General features: G+C 44.2%; 1 protein-coding gene across 11 annotated transcripts in view; it reads right to left on the bottom strand.

Moving 5' to 3' along the window:
* Positions 1–12,401, bottom strand: part of ERI3 (ERI1 exoribonuclease family member 3) — a 123,204-nt gene extending 110,803 nt beyond the window's left edge. For 5 of the 11 annotated variants that reach the window (XR_004958879.1, XR_004958881.1, XR_004958880.1 and 2 more), the window contains exons 1-2: positions 12,015–12,369; positions 9,899–9,974 (exon numbers count right to left, since the gene is read on the bottom strand). Coding sequence is in view for 3 of the 11 variants with exons in the window: in XM_036255666.1 (XP_036111559.1) it covers positions 9,899–9,974; positions 12,015–12,149 (211 nt within the window). In the remaining 8 variants the exon portion in view is untranslated. Of the gene's footprint in view, positions 1–346; positions 451–9,898; positions 9,981–12,014 lie in introns of those variants that run through there. The other 6 variants (XM_036255670.1, XM_036255672.1, XM_036255665.1 and 3 more) reach the window with 6 other exon arrangements.
* Positions 12,402–20,128: the final 7,727 nt, after the last annotated feature.

Raw genomic sequence — 20,128 nt, 5'->3', positions numbered from 1 at the left:
TCACAGCCTCTCCAAAAATGCAGCCAAAACTCAGCCTGGGGTAGACAAAGGCTGGCTTGAGTTTCATTAGGGAATCCCTTGGAAAGACAAATTGGGTCAATATCCCTTTGAAATCTGGAATCCAAAATAACTCTTCACATCACCCACTCCTGAACAGTAATGAAGGCTTGATGGGAGACACCAGTCTGCTCAGATTATGCATTCTAGTTTGGATCTAAAGTCCCTCGGGACCTTAGAATACTCCTCTAACCCCTCAAAGTCAGGCCATGCATAAGGACTTTTGAAAATCTTAATGTTCTCCAGTGTGTAAATATAGTGTATAAAGTGTACATATAGTCAACCAGACCTCATCTGCCAGATGCTACAGGCAATTAAGTGTCGTGATTAAAGGAGGGCTTCCAGGTTTGAATCCATGGCACAATGGGCAAGCTCTGTTCTTCAATTCCTCACCTGTAAGATGACAACAGTAACAGCTCCTAGTCCTTAAGTTAGAATGAAATGAAAGCACACATGTAAAGCACTAAGAGCCATGTCTGGTACATAAGGGCTCAGTATTAGCTTACTATTGGGAGAACCCAAGATGGCTGCGGAATAGGTAGAAGCTACACTCACCTCCTCCCAGTGCCAAACCAGACTTACAACTAAATTATAGATCAATATTAGTTTACTGTTATTACTACTACTCTCCTATTGGGCTATGCCCACCTGGTCAAACCTGGATCCCCATATTTTGGGCCTATAAATCCACTTAATGCATAAGGCACCCTCAGAGAGTAACATTAATGTCTCCTACACCCTAGAATGCTCTAGACCTCTCATATAGCATATTATATATATATATGCCCCATCCCCTTCCATGGACAACATACTGATGGCCAGAGGTCCTCTTGCCTGCAGGCCTTGCTTTCCTCACCTGGTTTCACCCACATCAAACATCTTCCTTGTAGGAAGTCTCAAAGGCAGATAGTAGACCAGGCCTCCGTATGTTAGCAGCCTAAACTTCCTTTACTTCTAAAAACCAAGTTCAGCCCTGGCCAGTTTGGCTCAGCGGTTAGAGCATCAGCCTGTGGTCCACAGAGACCCGGGTTCGGTTCCCGCTAAGGGCATGTGCCACGGTTGCAGTTTGTCCCCGGCCCTGGTTGGGTTGTGTGGGTGGCAGCCATTCGATGTGTCCCTTTCACATCGAGTTTCTCTCTCTCTCTCTCTCTCTCTCTCTCTCTCTCTCTCTCTCTCTCTTCCTCTCTCCCTCATCTATCTGAACAAAAAATGGAAAAATGTCCTCAGGTGAAGATTAAAAAAAAATAAAAACCAAGTTCAACTCAAGTCAAGAAACAGAGAGCACCTTTTCCCCTTCCCATACTGAAAAATTCAATCTAATGGCTTTAGGTAGATGTCAACAACAGTTGGAGTGTGAGAAGCAGAAGGGTCTGGAGGTTAGTATGAGAGCCCAAATAGGCGAAGTTGCAGGAAGGTGTGATATAGCAAGTAAGAGTCCATGTGGGGTATGGAGGGCATCCACGGTGGAGTGGTGGAAAGGTCTGATGTGGGAAGCCATGGGCAGGGTAAAAAAAAGGCACCCAATAAGGGGAAAGAGCAGTGGCAACAATGGGACATTACCTACATATAGAGGAATTAATTAAAGAAAGACATATATTAAGGGTAATATATTAAGGGAAACCAAGTTTCTTACTACTAGAGGATAGAAAATAATAAGAAAAGAAAAAAAATTCATTTCTGATATATAATATATAAAAATAAAGCTAGATGCAAATATGAGTATGAATATATACACAAATATATAAACACATGCATATATATTTCTAGCTCTGTCTGCCGAAGGGCCAGGGAGCAGCAGCACTCCAGTAGCAATGAGCACACATAGCACCCAGTCGCCTTCTAAATAATATTCTCCAGAGCTCTTTGGAGAAATGGCTGATTCCAAAGCTGTGGCAGGGAAAGGGACAAGATGAACCTGGATCATCTTGTGGCAGAAAGCACGGAAATTATCAATGATAGGAACATATCAAAAGGATGCAGAAGTCAGCTTCAAGGGGTTCCCACTGGCAAAATAATGATATTAATAGATTATAATGCACTGAATAAAAAGAAAACCTATGAATCGAAAAGATACAAAGAAATAAGTAAATAAAATTTAAGTTTGATGAGGGATATTCATTCACATAGTTTTTGATAGTATCTCCCCATAGAATGCTTATTACTACAGGGAGTAAGTTTACAATGGGGAAGCCTGGCAGACATTAATCCATTGAACAAAATGAACATCATTAGTAATGGGATAAATCAAAATCATGCACCACATTATAGGATGCAATGATAAGGACAAAGCATCATTTCTGTGATATCCCTGTCAAAGATGCATAACCTAAATATAATCATTAGGAAATACCGGACAATACCCTAATTGAGGGACAGCCTATAATGTTTAAAAGTACCAAGGTCATAAAGGTCAAGGTATAGCTATGTAGGTAAGTCTAAAGGAGATTAAAGAGATTTGATAGCAAAATACAAAGCATAATTCTGAACTGGATAAAAAGAACGTTACTAGGGCAACTTGCAAGATTTGAATGGAGTTTGAGGATTAAATAGAGGTAACATTACCAATGTTAATTTCCTAGTTTTCATGGCTGCATTGTGGTTAGGTAGGAAAATGTCCTTACATGTAGGAAATACATGCAAAGCATTCAGGGTGTTAGGGTGTTAGGTCAGCAACGCAACTCTCAAATGGTTCCGAAATTTTTTCTTTGTATTAAATTTCCAACTTTTATGTATATTTGGTCTATTTCAAACTTTTAAAAAATTATTTTTTAATCCATATGCAATGTGGTTTAAAAAAAGAAAAAGAACCCTGGCCAGTTTGGCTCAGCGGTTATAGCATCAGCCCGTGGATTCGATTCCAGTCAAAGGCATGTACCTTGGTTGCAGTTCATCCCTGGCCCCGGTTGGGGTCATGTGGGAGGCAACCAGTCGATGTGTCTCTCACGCACTGATGTTTCTCTCTCTCCCTCTCACTGTCTCCCTCCCACTCTATCTGAAGAAAAGTGAAAAAATATCCTCAGGTGAGGATTAAAAAAAAAAAAGAAGAAAACCGAGAACAGACAGTATGTAAGGAAGTAATCTCCTTGCACTGTCCACATAAGGTAGGCTGCATGCTCCCCTCTGGCAGGGAAGCTGGCGAGTCTCCATCTCAAGAGCCCCCAATTGGTGCCCCCTCACTGGGCACTCCTGCCATTAAAACCCTCTCAGGAAATACCCCTGCCCTCAGTGCAGGAGCTTCACCTGCCCTTGTTTCCGCTGGCATCTTAGGGATTTCTCTTTTCTATTTATGTTTTTATACTTTAGTCACAAGTTTGCAAATATTAAGCCTACAATTTATATTATCAACTGGGACTTTGGGTATCTAGTTGAGGGGCAGAACACAAAAGGAACAGTTTATGATTCTGCGTATTTCTTCACAGACCAAGATTAATACATATTTAAACTCAGATACCCTTTTCTTTCTCCTAGCAAATTAATGGTAGTAAGTAGCCTATGGCAAGGAGGGAAATGAATGATTCGCTTCTCAAAATGAAGGGACCAGCCCCCCAGGGGCAGAGGAGGGGTAAACAGGGCTGCCACAGGGCCAGTCAGATTTGGAGACATAGGCCTGTGCCACAGCCCCTGGAGGATGGTCTCTGTGCAGAGTATTTACACAACAGACACCAATGGCTCCTCTGCAGCCATTACTGTCGGTCAGGTAAATAACACATGTGCCAAAACACACATTTAATGAGGGAAATAATATGCCTTTATAAAAAGCCTCAATCTGTATTTACCTGAGAGACCAGAGAAGCACCAAATCACCAGATTAGTGGAACCACAGAGGAGTCATTCTGGTGTCTTGGGTAAATAGACATTTTATAGCCTTCCATTACTGGAGGGGGGAAGGGAGGGCAAAGGCAGCGGGGGCCATCCTTTAATATCCACATACACAGGCCAGGGGAGCCTGGGAGATGGAAAAGAAGTAAAGTGCATCATGAAATATGGGATCTACTCCCACCCTATCTCCCCAACCACATACACTTGGAATCGGGGAAGGGGGAGGATATGGGTTTGTACATCCCTGAATTCAGGCATTCCATTAAAAGCCAGACTGGGAGGCAGAAGATTCCAGGGAAACTCCAAGGCACCCGAGGCAGATTCTGAGTCCAGCTGACTGGAATCATCTGGGTCAGCTGCACCTTCCCCAGTTCCCAGTCCTGGGGCAAGCCCCTGTCCCAGTCTGACCTGTAGTGCCACACTGCTCAGGCACCTGAGTCGCAGAAGCATCAACAGAGAATTCCGTAATCCCTGTCTGGAACTTACTTGGTCACAGACTCTATCTTAGGCAGCTAAAAATAGCCTGGGAAAGATATAAATAAACTTCATTACCTTCAAAAATCAGAATCTTCAATCTAATGAATGCATCCTTACTACGAGAGCACTTTCTTTGAAAATCAGACTGTCAAAGGTGAAAGAAAACCTAAGAGGCGACACAGCCCAGCCAGCCAGTAAAAATGAGCCCCAGAAAGAGAAACGATTGCACAAGATTCACATAGCAAGTATGAGTAAGAATAGAACCCAGAGCTCCCAACTCCCAGTTCAGGGCCTTGGGCCACTGCCCCAACACAAGGCCTCATCACCTGTCCCCCAAAGTTCTATACAATCTCACAGTGGAGGCCAAGGGCTAGGTCTAGTGTGCTGAAAGGTAGAGCGTGAGACAACAAAGTCTGACATGCCCTGAAACCTCTACACAACTTCCGGATGGCTCCAAAGTAGAATGGGAAAAGGAACTCTAAAGCTGGGTCCTCAACTCAACAAAACATCCTCCTCTGTATAACCTGTCACTCCCTTGGCATGTAGCTACAGCTGCTTCTGCTCCTGTACACGTAATGTATATCCAGTGCTTTGCATGATAGTAAGTACTCAGTAACAGGGAGCTATTGTTGTTAATACTTGATAAAGAAGAAATCTACTATAAGCCAAGCATTATTAGGAATTTACATATTTCATCTCATTTAATCTTCTGAACTATCAAGCAAAATGGGTAACAGTATTACCATTTTACATATGAGAAAACTAAGGCTCAGAGGCACTTAGCTCTGTTAGAGTTCTGTTCTCCTCTCCCATGTTTGAGGACCCACATTTCCCCACTGGACTGATTCCCCAACAGCCGTAAGGCTAACAATGCATATTAACTTCAGTTTTTCTTTTCAGGTAAGGTGTGATTTTTAACTCAAAGTAACTAAACCACAAGCAATAATTAAATTTGTCCAATTCATCCAAATTTGTTTACACAACAATTATTTTTATATTCTAACGAGAGAAACAAATTGCAGCCTTATGTACAAAAAGGAGAAACAAGGAAGGGGTATCCTGGATTAAAACAACTGCAGCACAAGGAACTCAAAGCCTCTTCTCAAACACAATTCCAGAGGAACAAATCCTCCCATCGCAGAGCGGAGAAACTGGCAGGAGGCAAGGTGACAATCAGCTCTTGCTCAGTTCCCCAAATGCAATGTTTCCATTTACAAATCTGTGCCTCAGCAAATGCTCCTTCCTCTGTTTTAAAATGTGCTTCTATTTTCACCAGGCAAATTATTGCTCCTTCTTCAAAATCCAGCTAAATCTCCCCCTTTAGGGAGCTTTCTCTGACACCCCATCATAAAGTTAACTGCTTAAGTATGATCCAGTAGCACAGTTTATCCTTACTCCATAACTTTTATCTCACTATATTAAAAGATTTTAGTTATCTGTTTCTCCTCCTACCAATCATTTTCAGGGAGAAAGTGAAGATGGAAGGTAACAGGTATAGTTGTATGTGTGTGCACTTGTGTGTTTAAAAATCATATCTGAGCCCAGCAGATGTGGCTCAATGGTCAAGCATCGACCCATGCACCAAGAGGTCATCAGTTCGATTCCAGGTCATAGCACACGCCCAGGTTTCTGGCTCAATCCCCAGCAGGGGGCGTGCAGGAGGCAGCCGACTGATGTTGATGTTTCTCTCTCAGAGGTGTTTCTATCTCTATCCCTAAAGTCAATTTTTATTTTATTTATTTATTTTTTTATCCTCACTCGAGGACATTTTTCCATTTTTTTGCTCAGATAGAAGGGAGAGAGAGGAAGAGAGAGCAAGAGAAACATCGATGGGAAAGGTACACATTGAGTGGCTGCCACCCGCAAGACCAACCAGGGCCGGGGACAAACTGCAACTGAGGTACATGCCCTTAGCGGGAACTGAACCCGGGTCTTTCTAGACCACAGGCCGACGCTCTAACCGCTGAGCCAAACTGGCCAGGGCTATCCCTAAAGTCAATTTTTAAAAAATCATATCTGACATGATAATTTCTTTGACTTGTGTTTGGTCAGATACTTTAATGCATTTTAAAATTTAAGTAGCATTAAAGAAAAGCATACGATTAATTTTTTTCCATCTAAATAGTGCATGAGTTTAAAAAGTCTGAAACCACTGAGTTAGACATAGATCCTTAAGGGCAAGGACCACATTTTACTCATTTCTGTATTCCCAGCCCAGAGCCAGGCACAAGTACGTGTGAGTCAATGTTTGCTGAATGAATATATATGCCCAGTCATGATGTCAACTGTTCTGGAATCAGAACATGTTAGAGCAGAGCAGGACCTAAGCACCAACTAAAGCTTTCTCGCTTTCTCTTTCTCTCTCCTTCCTCCTAAACCACCCCATTCTGTCCTCCCAGTTAGAGAGAGAGGAGAAACATTGCCTTGGTGCTGAAATACTATTAAAAGGATTAATTTAGGGACCAGTGTTTGGACTGTCACATCCAATCACTACCCACAGATCTACAGCTTCCCAAATCAAGCTCATGCAAAGAGGAATCAATTGCAAGGACATAGAGGGTCTGAACAGGCATACTAATGGCCTCCTGAGGTGCCAGCGGCCAGCTCTGACACTCCCATAAATTATCCGCCTTTTGATTTTACCTGTAGCTGTGGGGCACAAGGCACAATTTTGAACATATCAAAGCAATCTCTCATAACCCAAGGCTCCCCCAAGAATGTCCCCAAAGGAGGACGGACTAAAAACAATGACCCAAAGGGAAATCTGCTTCTCAACAAGCCTGTTCCTAGCAGCCATCAATTAAAACCCAACAGGACCAAGCGGATCAAGTGGGACCCGAATCAGGCTTAGCAGATCTGGATAAGGCATGCATCAGAATGCATTTCTGCAATGACTATATATCTCTCACTCAACAGAAGAGAAATCACAGCAATAAACTAACATCATTTCATCTGGAGGCAAATCAGTACTAGCTCTCACAATACCTTGGGCAACACACTTAACCTTACTGGGCCTCAGTTTCCTCAATGAGTAATAATGCTGATCACCTGACCCACTTCCCAGAGTGGTGGTGAAAAGTAATAAAAGACGTTCGAGAGGCACTTTACAAAGATGCAAGGCCACAAGGGTAGCAACACTAATAAATGACCCTGACGGACTGGGAGAGATGACTGGTCACACTTCAGTGAATTTCTTTTGAGTAGCTGCTCTCTCAATTCGCTTCCTTGATGGTATTGGGACTAAGGTCCACCCTGACGAAAGTTCTGGGATTCTAAATGGGACTCCTGCTGTGTGAAAATTTTCCATTATGAAGAGCAGTGCCTTGCTTTAGTGGTAACTTCCTCCTGTCTGCTGACTGCCTCTGCCAGGGTCTATGTTTCTATCATATGGCCACAATTACAATTGTAAGGACCCAAAACATACTAAGCCAAAGGCCAACTCACCCAATTGCTGGCTGTTTTTAAAAAAGTATGAGTAAAGTACTGTCAGTAACAAAAGTTAAAGACACTGTGCTAAGAGCTTTACATACATTACCTCATTAAATCCTTTAACCAACCCTATTAAGTTCCACTATCTCCATTTTACAGGTAGGAATGTTAAACTCAGAGAGGTAAGTCACTTAACCAAGATGACATAACACTGTTATCAGAAACCTATAGGCTTCCCTTCAGCAATGCAAGTATACTGAGGCTTGTAGGAGGAGGAAGACTATTCATCAAACACCCCACTTTATTTAGTCCCTGTGCCTGACTAAGATATTCCCAAAACCAGAAAAAAGGGCATCATTTTGCCACAATCAAGGAGAGACTGAGTAGGACATGTAATGAGGACAATTCCTGGAAAACTTAGGAAAATGGGTCCTCCTCTTGTGTATAGTTCAAGAAGTTCAAAGCAATTGACATTAAGCTATGAGCCATAAAACAAGATCCCTGCCAGGGCTCCATTTATTCCCTACTTCTTTAAATAGCAAAAAGAGTTCCCAAAGTCTTTTCAATCATTTGACGCCAACTTTCCCTTCCTACACCTTTTCTAGTCTGTGAAATAGGAGCTGGTTAACACCAACAAATTCTTTGGTAGCCATATTTTAAGCTCCAGTAGATGGCCTGGAAATTAGTAAAGAGAACAAGTATATACATACATGCAAAGACTCAGTTATAGTCAGTCTTTAAGTGTCAAAATGCTGCCTCAGAGAGGGAAATATAAAATGCTACCCATGTAACTGCCACAGTCTCCTGACTGGTCTCTCTGCTCCAGTACTGTCCCCTTTGATCCATTCTTAACACTGAAATCAGAGCAAACTTTCCAAGACACAAATCTATTATCAGTCCACTGCTTAAAACCTTCTCATGGATTCTTACTGCTCTTATGCGAGTCTGATACAGGGGCTGGCGAACTATGGTCCACAGGCCAAATCCAGCAGCCATTGTTTTTATAAAAGTTTACTGGAACACAGCCATGCTCATTCATGATCATACTATGGCTGCTTTCATGCTGTAACAGCAGAGTTGAGTAGAGCTGAACAAAGCCTTAATATGCACTGGTCCTTCAGAGGAAAAAGTTTGTTGATCTAGTCCAATTTTTTTTCTCCCACCCACCATCTGCTCCTAAGAGCCTATAAAGTACTGGCCTCTGTTTACCTTTCCTGCTTCATCTCTCACCATATTTCCCTGCCCCTGCCCACAGAGTACTGTTTTGATCACACTAAACTTCAGTTTCTCAAATTCAGCAAAGTTCCGACCTTCATGCTTGGTCCCTCATGTTTTCATCTAATTCCAGATGAGGAGGTTACTTCCTCTGTGAAGCTTTTCCTAAGCCCACTGGTCTGGATGAGGGACCCTTCTGAGCACTCCCAAAGTAACTACATTTACCTTATTATAGAATATAGAGTATATTATAATTGCTTCTTTACTATCTGTCTTTCCCGTGAATTTGTAAGCTCTTTGGTGTCAGGGGCAGTAGCTGTCTTATTTACCATAGTCCTAGGACCTAGCAAAGTTCCTGGCCCTTAGTTATTAAAGAAACAACCTCTGAGATCCTGGATATCAATCATCAGAATTCACCTTTTTAGCTAGCTCCAATCCTTGTAAAATGGAGATAGGCTGGGATTAACCATCCAGCCAAAGGTGACTCACAACCCAAATTCAACCAAGATTCCAAAGGCCTTGGTCAACTATATTATCAAAAGTCAAATGAATGTGTTCCTTCCTACTGTCTAAAGATTAAAGATATGTATTACTCAGAATAAAGAACTATTACAGCTCTATTAAACCTTCCTGAACCTGAAGTAGTTGTTCATACAATGTCCACAAAGAAATGACAGAACTTTAGAGTCTGGATACCCTACCTCCAACTCTCACACTTACAAACTTTGGGTACTTTGAATGGTCTTTGAGCACCTTTCAGTGGTCTTTGAGCATATGGTGTCTTATCAGAAAAAGCTATAGACAATTACAATCTGCATTGGCCCCCACCCCTCACCCTCCAAACCCAAATACCCATAAGGAAGAAGTCAAGCCAAACTTGACAACGCAAAAGAATTCTCACCTCTCCTCACTTCGAAGATGCCAAGGCTGGTAGCTGGGGATGCCGAAGGTTCTGTGAGAGCTGGAAAGCCCCAATGCTGTGGATAAATACACATCTCTGCAACAAGTCTATTTCAATACAAAGTATTACATCCTCAGGGGGCTGCTGTTTGAAACAATTTAAGGACCAACAGTATATTTCAAACTCCTAAACTCAAACTACTTTGTGTTAACAGCCACCTATGTGGAAGGACAGTGCCTGTACAGAGGTTTCAGAAGCTACTAGGTACTATATAATTTTGCGATGATAAGTTTTATGTTCTCTAGTAATATATTTTTCTTCCTAAGGAGGCTTACCTCCTAGAAACACTAAACATTTATAATATCTAAATTTGGACTGAGAAAGAGGGCCATGAAATGGTGGCTCTCTGGATAATCCCAGAAGCCTAGTCTAGTCAAGGAGAGGATACTAGTTAGGATGACAATATTCAGAACTCAAGAACTGAGGCCAGGATTGGAGGAGGGGCTGGTTGCCACAAACCCACAAGCTATATTGCAAATGGCCACATAAACCAGGAAATACTTGCAGGCTACTTCCAGGTCTGCCTCAAGTTCTTAGAAAGTCAGGATAAACAAATCCCAAATCAAATCATCAGTGGACACCTATCACATTTATCACCTATTCAGATCTTCCAAAGGACTAGAAGTTGCAGAGGTGCCCTTATAAGCCAGCAATGACCTTTGCACAAAGAAACACCTAGGTTTGGAATCAATCTATTCCTGTTTACCACTCTACACACATTTAAGACTGTATTCAACTCAGATGCCTTGAGAAAATGCCACTAATCAACTTAGCCCACCACAAACAAAACTTTTCAAGATGAAAGGAAATAAAAGCACTTTTATTTGGAATTTTAAGTTGGAAGGAGAGCGCTCAGCCAAGCTCTATGACCTAGCTAGCCGATTATTTACAGGATCTTTGGGCAGGAATTGTTAATGAGCTTTTAATTTGGAGTGCTTAAGTTGCCAAAGTGCTCTGAGCTCCAGTGAAGCACCACAGAATCCATAAAGGAAACCTTATCAATCACTTCCCGGCAGCTCCCTTCCCCCATACCCCCACCTCTCTGTGAAAAGGCAGTCAAGTGGGTTTCTAACCAAGATCACAGACACACACATTAGTGGAGTCACACTCCAAGTCCCTGTTTATAAATTGGCTTTTAAATAGTAGGGGATTCAGGTATAATATACTTAAGCTCCAGGCAGGAACCCACTAAAACAAGGCATGCTGTGTATGATAAAGTCAGAATAAAGCAGAATTTGATGAAGCCAATTTCTAGTAGAAACTCTATAATCTAAAAACTCTACAATCAAAAATCATTCAGCCAATCACAACCTACTATAGTTAAACTAGTGTAGTCTTTAGCCAATGGGATTCGTGTTTTTTTGCCCTTCAGCTGGGAGACTGATAAAATGTCTGACAAGAGCTAATGCCATAGAAGTGGCCAGACACCTACAGCAGAGGCAATGAGAGAACCATCAGTTGCAAAATCCAGCCCTAAAGACAAAATCTAAACAACCAATAAGGGGCCACATTCAGCATCTTTCAATTCAACAGGAGCGGTTATATTTTGCAAGAACTCGAAGTCAAGCCCCAATCCTAGTTTATGCTTTTTTGTTTTAAGAAAGCACCTGTTGCTGTAACATATGCAAGAAAAACAAACAGAAAGCTAGCCCGGTTAGGCCTCTTATTCACTCCTTCCACCATCACTACTACCACCGCTAAGGATTTACAAAGAGGTAAACTGCTAACCTTGTGTGTATACTTGGGAGTTCGGGAGCGGGAAAGGGGTGTTCTATCTATCATCTCCTGGTTGGATTTCCACCCTTTCTGGTCAAACCTCTCTTCCTCCTTCCTGGTAATCCCATGTTAGAAGTAAGTACCCTTAGTCACCTCATCCAGTCTGTCTTGCAGAGCCCTGCCCCACACTCCCTCTCCGCTTGAGCGTTACTCAGTAGATCATGCATCCAGGATGAGCACATGGGCCAGCACCCAAGCTGCACAAACTGTGCGCGCCGCGACCCTCACCCCGCATGCATCAACCAGGGCCCAATCTGGGGAGCCTCTCCACATCACCCACCCCGGGGTGTTGTCCCCAACTCGGGCCCATCCAAGTCCAGGGGAGAGTAAGAGGAGGGGCAGGGGGCCAGGAGACCAGTCCTCCTTCCCAGGGCCGCCCCCGCCCCCCGTCAGCCGCGGGAGAGGCTGTCGCCATGGCAACGCCCGCTCCTTGGGGCCAGCGCGGCAGGCTCCCTCCAGGTGCAGGCCCAGACGTCTCCCTCGGCCTCAGCAGGCGCTCAGGGCAGTTTACGGCGGCGGGCGCGGCCCGCGCCGACTGCGGCGCCGGCCGGACAGAGGCAGGGCCAGCTCCGCCCGCTCCCCACCGCCCGTTCCCGGCCGCCTCAATAGCAGCAGCCAGCACCACGAGTCCACAACACACCGACTCACCTCCGCGCACTCTGACCCCGGCAGACGCGACGGACGGGCGGGCGCAGTGGCCAACCGCTGAGTCCGCCAGCGGCTCCTTCAACCAATGGGATGCAAATGGGCGGGGCTTCTTCTCCCCAAATGTTCGCTCTCCCGCCGACATGCGCGGTAAGGTATGTCAAAATGGTGATTCCCCGAGGCCGGCCTTATGGGACTTGTAGTTTTGAGGTTGCACGTACTCAGAAGAGGGTAAAGGGGGGCTCACTTCCGACTGTGAAAGAAAAAATATTTTTAAATAAACGAAAACTTTCCAAGACCTAGAGCGAATCAAGTCCCACTTTCGTTTTCCCATCTTAAAATATATTCATTAAGGGGAGTATATAGGCTCATAAGGTGACATTATTTTTAGATGACACCTTCTTATGATTTGTTCATTCAACAGGTTGTTACTATCCACTCTCTGTGGTGGGAGAACCAAGAGGAGGAGTGTTTTAGGGTAAAAAGAAAATGCTTAGGTTTCTTTCTAAGATTTCTCAAGGGCCTTCCTAAGGAAGAGGGAAATGACCTGTTCAGGTTGGCTCCAAAGGGAACTTAAGGGTTAAAAGGATTCTGTCTCCTCCAGTCTCTTCCATCAGCTGGGCCAAAGCCAGAGATGTGTTTCTTCATCCAGGTGATGGCTCCTGGGGAGTCATGGGTACCGGGTTCTGAGGTGGGAAACCCCAGCCTTGGCCAAACCAATGATGGCTTTGACAGCCTCCCAGTCAGGAACCATCTCCTGGATCTGGCTGCAGTCATAGCCTTTACATAATGACTCCCACTTGAGCTGGGAATACCTTGCTTAATCCCACAGAATGGGTTCTTATTGTGATTCTGCTCTGCACCTATAGAATTTATCGCATTGTTTTATACTTATCTGTGTCCTTTTTTGTCTCTCTTCCAGGGCTGTAAACTTCTTTAAGGTAAGCATTATTTCCATATTGTTCATGCTGTATCTGTAATACCCACCACAGTGCTAGGCAAAAGCAGGCATGTAGTAAATGTTTGTAGAAAAATGAGGCGAATAAACATCAGCAGGGATAGATGTCACTTAACCCAAGATCAGTAAGTGGAGGCATATCTGCCTGTATCCTCTGATTCTTAGATCTGGAATTGGGTCTTCCTCCTCCATTAATATCGTCTAAATATTCATCCCAGTTGATCAATCAGTCAACATGTATTCATAGTGCCTCTACTAAGTTTCAGGCACTGTTTCTGTTGCTAAGGATTCATTGGTGAATAAGACACACAAAACCTGTATCTTCAGGGAGCTTTGATATTGGCAAGTGGAAGGGTGAGGAAGAACAGACAGTAAGTAAGTAGATAAATAAAATTAGACAAATAAAAGGACCTGAGATGGCTTGTCTCTGACTTTATTATATCCTGAGTGTGGCCTGAGAATAGGGCACAGCCAACCTTCTTAGCTGTAAGAATTAAGTAAACCTACACTATCTGGGTTGGAGGCTTTAAGTCCCAGTCTCAGTATTCTCCATGGAACATTCCACAGTCCCCTTGACTTCCCCAGAATGTGCTTTTTCCTCCTTGGTGCTTTGGAGTCCAACTGTATAGCTTCTAGGACTTCACCAGATAGTAAGCTCTATTTAGACAAAGACCAGGCAAAATACATTCAAATAATAGAACAGTTTAAAAGCTCACTCTACCTTATATTGCTGCTAACCCAGTACTTGGCTCCATCAAGCCTTTGACTGTTGTGATTCCCTTTGTTTTCTGGTTTTCTAGAAAGCAGAGCCTGAGGCAAAGCTTATGTGGTAAAACTTCATTAGGAAGTATAATCCCAGGGTAGGAGCCCAGAGTGAGGAGGAAAAGGGAAGTGAGACAGGGAAGGAAGGAAAAAAATATAAGGTAGTACAAAGTTGACCAGAGCTTCAAAGAAAACACAGCTAGTTGCTTTGTCATACAGGTTATATAGAACCATCATTTCTCAGAGAGAGAGAGAGAGGGTTGTGTTATCCCACTACTCGGGTAGCCACAGGGGGCGCCAGATCCCACACCCACACCCTAAAGCACAGTGGTTCATTTGAGACTAGAAATGGTGGGAGGAATCATACATAGCCTCTGGTCAAATTAACTTCATTTCAGTCCAACCACAGTGGGTACATTGGGGGCTCTGTCAGAACCTAATCCTCCTCCCAGAGGAGGCTAAGACAACCAAATGTGTTAGTAAATGAGTGATAGTAATGGAGCTGGGCTGTCCAAAAAACAAGTGGCCAAGCCCCAAGGTCGGGGGTGGAGTCAGGGCAAGTGAATTTTTGGAGGCAGATGAACTGAATCCAATACTCAGACATAAATATATCCTGAGCAACCTCTTGGCTGCTGGTTTAAGTTACTGGACTAAAGTGAACACTGAGAACAGGGACCAAAAAGAGGACCAAGTTGGTTCTTCTACTGCCTTGTCAAACCACCAGGAAAAATAGCAAGGAGGCCATCAAAGCTGGGACCTTAACCAGCAATCAAAGGGCAGAGAACCCAGGACCCAAGGACTGTACATGGCAGCCCCTAAACTTGGCACAGCTGAGAGAACCCAAACTGGGTCTGAAACATTTTTATCTCAGAACTGGAAAAACTGCTTTTGCCATTCACAGTCTCTGTAAGTTATATAAGACAGCATAGTGCAGTTACGAGGAGTACAAGCTCAGAGAGAACCTGTTCAGGTTTGAGTCCTGGCTCAGCCTGACCTTAGACGAGTCACATGCCTCTCTGAGGCTCAGTTTTCTCATCCATAAAGTGGAGATAATGGGGGGGGAGGGGGGAGGAGAAACATCTGTAACAAAAATAAATTAATTTAAAAATAAAAATAGAGTGGAGATAATACTAGTACCTATTGTAATTAGAATGAAATACAAATGTGCTTAGCACAATATCTGGAGTTCAGTAAATATTAGTTATCTCTATTATTTTTGCCCCTCTCCCATCCCTCTCTCCAATACCTTTTCCCCATGACCACCATCACCACACCTCCTCACCCCCCATCCTACTCCCACAGATTTCTCTGCTCCAGGAGCAGTGAGGGCTGGACCTGGTCACATCTTTGCCTTGCTGTCCCCAGGGCTGTTCTCCATAAGCCTGAGCCATTCATCTCCCTGGTGACCTGAATCTGAACTAAGAGACGGATGTGGGGTGGCTGAGGCCAGGGTGGTAATATGCTCCCTTATCTCCGTGCCCCTCACTGGGGCCTAGTTAATTTTCCCTTTGATTTTAATATAGATTTATTGAAAGTTTCAGTTATCAAAACAAACTGCAGCAGCAAATTGGTGTTCTTTGCAGGCCTACAAGTGCCTATAAAGCTGCCATGCTCGGGAACGAATGGCGCTCTCCAGGAGGTCAGTCATGGCAACAGGAATTCCCTGGGGAAACACACACTGCAGTTTAATATTTTTCTTATTAGCCTTTTTCTTCTTGGCTATCTAAGCCTCCCCCTTTAAATCAGAAATCAAATGGAGCCACCTGCCCAGAGAGGCTTTCTTCCACAAGCTGCTTCACTCCCTGCCTTCTCTGTCCCCTCTAGTCCTAACCTTCCCAACTCTGATCCTCTGACTTCACCCTGCCTTGCCCACTGTTCCAGAGAGAGTTGTCATTCATATGCCCCTGAGATGTGGCTCAGCCCTTTCCCAACTGTGGAAGGTTGGCTTAGGCTGTCCGACCACTGGTCAGAGGAAAACATCCCTAGAAAGGACTGGGGCCCCAGGCCTCTTCAGATCCAGTGCTAAGAAGGGGGGTGTTTTTTAAGCAAAAAGTTATTTTCAAAAAGGCAGACAATCCTGTCAGGATCTGTTGAATATAACAGGAGCAAAAAGGAGATGATGATCCTAGAGATTGGGCAAGTTCTTCTTCCAACCCAAAACTTGTCTGATTTCATTTTCATATCCTCACTGCCACTTCCTCTATGCCCTCTTCTCTCAAACCCAACTTGATTTTTGAGACCTTCCATTCTCCGGTTTCAATCCGCTTCTCTAAGAACCAGCCTGGCTTCCTGCCTCCAGTAGCTCCCAAGCTAGAACCACTGACCGCCACCACTAGGCTCTGGAATCAGTCCTGTCCCGTGGAGGGTCTCCATAACCTGGTAACCATTAGGTCACCATCATCTCCTATTCTGAGCCTGAGGTGTTGCTGGGTCACCTGTACATGCTGCATCCCAGTTCCCAGTGTCCTTTCCTTGCTCTTAAAAATTTCCTGCCAGTAGCAAGGGCTACCGCCCATCCTCAGAACTCAGACTGTGACTAAGGTCCTGACAACTATAGCTATGCAGCTAGAGTGGTGGAAGGTGCAGAGGTTTAGATTCAAACAGTCCAGGATTTGAATCGGCTCTGACACTTACTGATCCTGTGATTTGGGGAAACTTTTTGTGGTTTCATTGCACCTTGTGCTCACATCTACTCTTGTCTAAGGACTACTCTGTAATAAAATGGTTTGCTTCTATATTTCTCACCTAAAATAGATCCTTAAAGAAGAGGTCTGTGTCTTAATCATCTTTATATTCTAAGTACATATATTTGATGAATAAGTAAAGTCACTTTCTCTGGGCTTGATAAATAAGTAAAGGCCCCTTCTCTGGGCTCCATTATCAAATGGAGATAATACCTGCATAACCAATAAAGTGAAGAAAGCATCTACCACAGTGCCCACCCATGTAAGGTAGGCGCTCAGTGAGTGAAGTTTTCTTCGTTACTTTTCTCTTGAGGTTTGTCATCAGCCACCAGCACTCCTACCTTTTGCCTCTTTCCATCACAGCTTCAAGTTCAGCTCTCTTCTGTTGTCTCCTGGAGCTTTCCCATCACTGATCAGATGCCAGCATTCACCTTGGCTCCCTTAGAGTGGTGCCAGCTTCTCTCCTCAAGGCCGCCACACTCCCTCATTTTTTCCAAATCCACTCACAAACTTCTGCCTCCCAGTGGCTCTGTTTCTATTCCCTGGGCTGCCTTGTAGATTGCCTGTAGCAATGCACATGTTCCCCACCATCTATACCAGTTGGTGGTGCCAATGAGTTTACATTAACATTAATTACTATGCCAGTCTTGCTAATTCTAGGCCCCCACCTGCTCCTGAAGAAATACCAGTCTCTAACAATGTTCCTTTTTCTTTTTTAAAGCCTCAATTCTGCCCATGGACCAATCCAAGCTACCATGTTCCACTGTCTTGTGTTGCTTAGTGTACTGTAGATAGTAATGTGCTCAGTTCTCATGATGCCATGACAGTGCGAAAGCATGGCATTCCATATCACATTCAGCTAGGGGAACGTGGAGCCCCTCAGCAGAGTTGTTTTAGCTCTTAAGTGTTTCAGAGACAGCTCTTTCCACTTATTCAACCAGTCCATTTTATTCTCATTGTGCACACCAAATACCACAAGATATGGGTTTATATAAGAACCATCATACTGAACCAGATCCATGATCCCTCTTCAATCCTTACGCCTATTGTGGAAACTGGCAGACATATGCCAGACTCTTCCCTCCTCTATCATTAGGTCTCTCTCTAAAACTCTGCTGGCCCTGCCAGCAATATGGTTCGTTGAGTTGTCCATATACCCCTACTCTAGTCATCCTGGTATATACCTGATCCAGTTATGGGCTTTGTTCAAATTTATTTGTTTTTTTTCTAAGAGGCTTTTCAGCCCCATGTAACACAGTGGATCGAATAGATATTTTGATCAGGGGATGTTAACTAACACCCCACACTGGATATATACAAGTATCAGCTCCAAACCCTCTAGGACCTCCATTATACTACCTTTTTCCTCCTCACTATTTAGTAAATAAACTCCTTTTACTGCTCTTTCAGACTAGTGGGGCCTTGTCCTTACACTAGACTCCTTCTTGGTCTTGACTTGGCATTCAAGTCCTCTGCTCTTGGGCTCTAACCTATACTTCCAGCCTTATCTCCTAGTAGTTCTTTAACTCCCTCCCTCTTCCAGAGCACATCACAGTGCTTTGCACTTTTCTGTCTCCAAGCCTTTGCTGGTAGTGGTCTCTTAACTGGGATACCTTTCCCATTCCCCTCTCTACCTGCAGAACGCCTGGAGCAATGTGCCCTACTCCCCCAAGTGGCTGTTCCCTTTTATCCTCTGAGCCCCAAAGCTCTGCACTGTACTCACTAGTGCCCAGGGCAGGGGCTTGCTCAACATTCTTAATCTCTAGGCAGTGCCTGACCACAGCCCCTAGGACCTGAGAATGCTATAGGGCTTTTAGGAGGGCACCCAAAGCCTTCAGGGGTTTTCCTGCAGCAGCTCCAGCACTCACTTTTCCTGGGTTGTAACTAAGAGCTTCACCCCATCCTTCTCCAAGTGTATATACTTTTTAAAGATTTAACATTCTTTGAATACCTACTTTGTGCTGGGTTCCTTAAAAGTACCAGACAGGAACATGAGCAACAGACACAGTCCCTGCCCTCACAAAACTTACACTGTAATGAGGGAGACACACTGGTAAAGAACTAAGTGTCACTGAGAGTGATAACTGTAACCATAGAGACCACTTGCAATGAAGGTTTGAAGATGAAGCATTGATCATAGCTGGAAAGGTTTCCCAGAACAGGATGTCTGAAAGGTTGAGTAGGAATCTCCCAGATTTAAGGAGGGGAAGAAAAGAGGAGAGAGCATCCCAAACGAAGGGAATAGCATAAGCAAAGAGACGAGGCAAAGAAATGGCCCACATGTAGATGGAAAGCAACTGAGTACTCTTGGAGCAGAAAGTAAGGCAAAGCGAGTGGTGAAAGAGGAGTTTGGAGAAATAGGCAAGAGTTAAATCATGTATAGTCTCATAAGCAAGACTTCGTAATGTGTTTGGACATGATTTCAGGGCAGTAAAGAACCACAGAAGGGTTTAAACAGGGCAGTGACTAGGTCAGTTCTGTGTTACAGCAGTGCTACTCAAACTTCCATGTGCATTCCTGTTACATGGGGGCCTCGTTAAAATGCAAATTGTGAGCCCTGGCCAGTTTGGTTCAGAGGTTAGAGCATCAGCCTGCGGTCCTGAGAGACCCGGGTTCAGTTCCTGCTAAGGGCGCGTACCTCGGTTGCAGTTTGTGCGGGTGGCAGCCGCTCGATGTGTCCCTTTCACGTCGATGTTTCTCTCTCTCTCTCTCTCTCTCTCTCTCTCTCTCTTCCTCTCTCTCCCTCCCACTCTACCTGAACAAAAAATGGAAAAATCTCCTCAGGTGAGGATTAAAAGAAAAATGCAAATTCTGTAGGTCTCGGAAAGGCCTCAAATTCTGCATTTCTAACAAGTTCCCTGGTGATACTGATGCTGCTGGTCCTAAGACTACACTCGGAGTGGCAAGGTTTTAGATAGTGCAACCTCTCCGGCCCACCTTCCCCAATTGTGTCCACTCACATCTGCAGGCAGGCACTGAGCATTCTTCTTTCCACTGAAACTGGTTCAAGGCGGCTGTGGCTCTTGGTGTGTATTTAGCATCTATATTTTAGAAGCTGTTTATTGAGTGTTTGTTCCATGCCCAGCAAAGTACCAGGTGCAAGGGGCAGGGTGGTTTGGGGAAAGACTAAAATCAAGCAAGACATTTTCCTGCCCAAAGTGTTTGCATCATCCCTGAGCTGCCCTCCGCCAGACCTGTCATAAACATGGTAAATGAGGGCTTTGTCAGTGGTGCTCCCTGGGGCCCCACCACTTCTGCAGCCCCATCCAGAGATGAGCTTGTTTATCCCTAACCATTGTCTCTGACCTCTAAATCAATTTCCTTTCTGATACAAAAACTGAGTGA

The sequence above is a fragment of the Molossus molossus genome, unplaced genomic scaffold (genome assembly GCF_014108415.1).
Source record: "Molossus molossus isolate mMolMol1 unplaced genomic scaffold, mMolMol1.p scaffold_m16_p_12, whole genome shotgun sequence".
Classification (NCBI taxonomy): domain Eukaryota; kingdom Metazoa; phylum Chordata; class Mammalia; order Chiroptera; family Molossidae; genus Molossus; species Molossus molossus.
The sequence above is the reverse complement of the archived record's forward strand: the minus strand, read 5'-3'. Positions and strand labels throughout refer to the sequence as shown.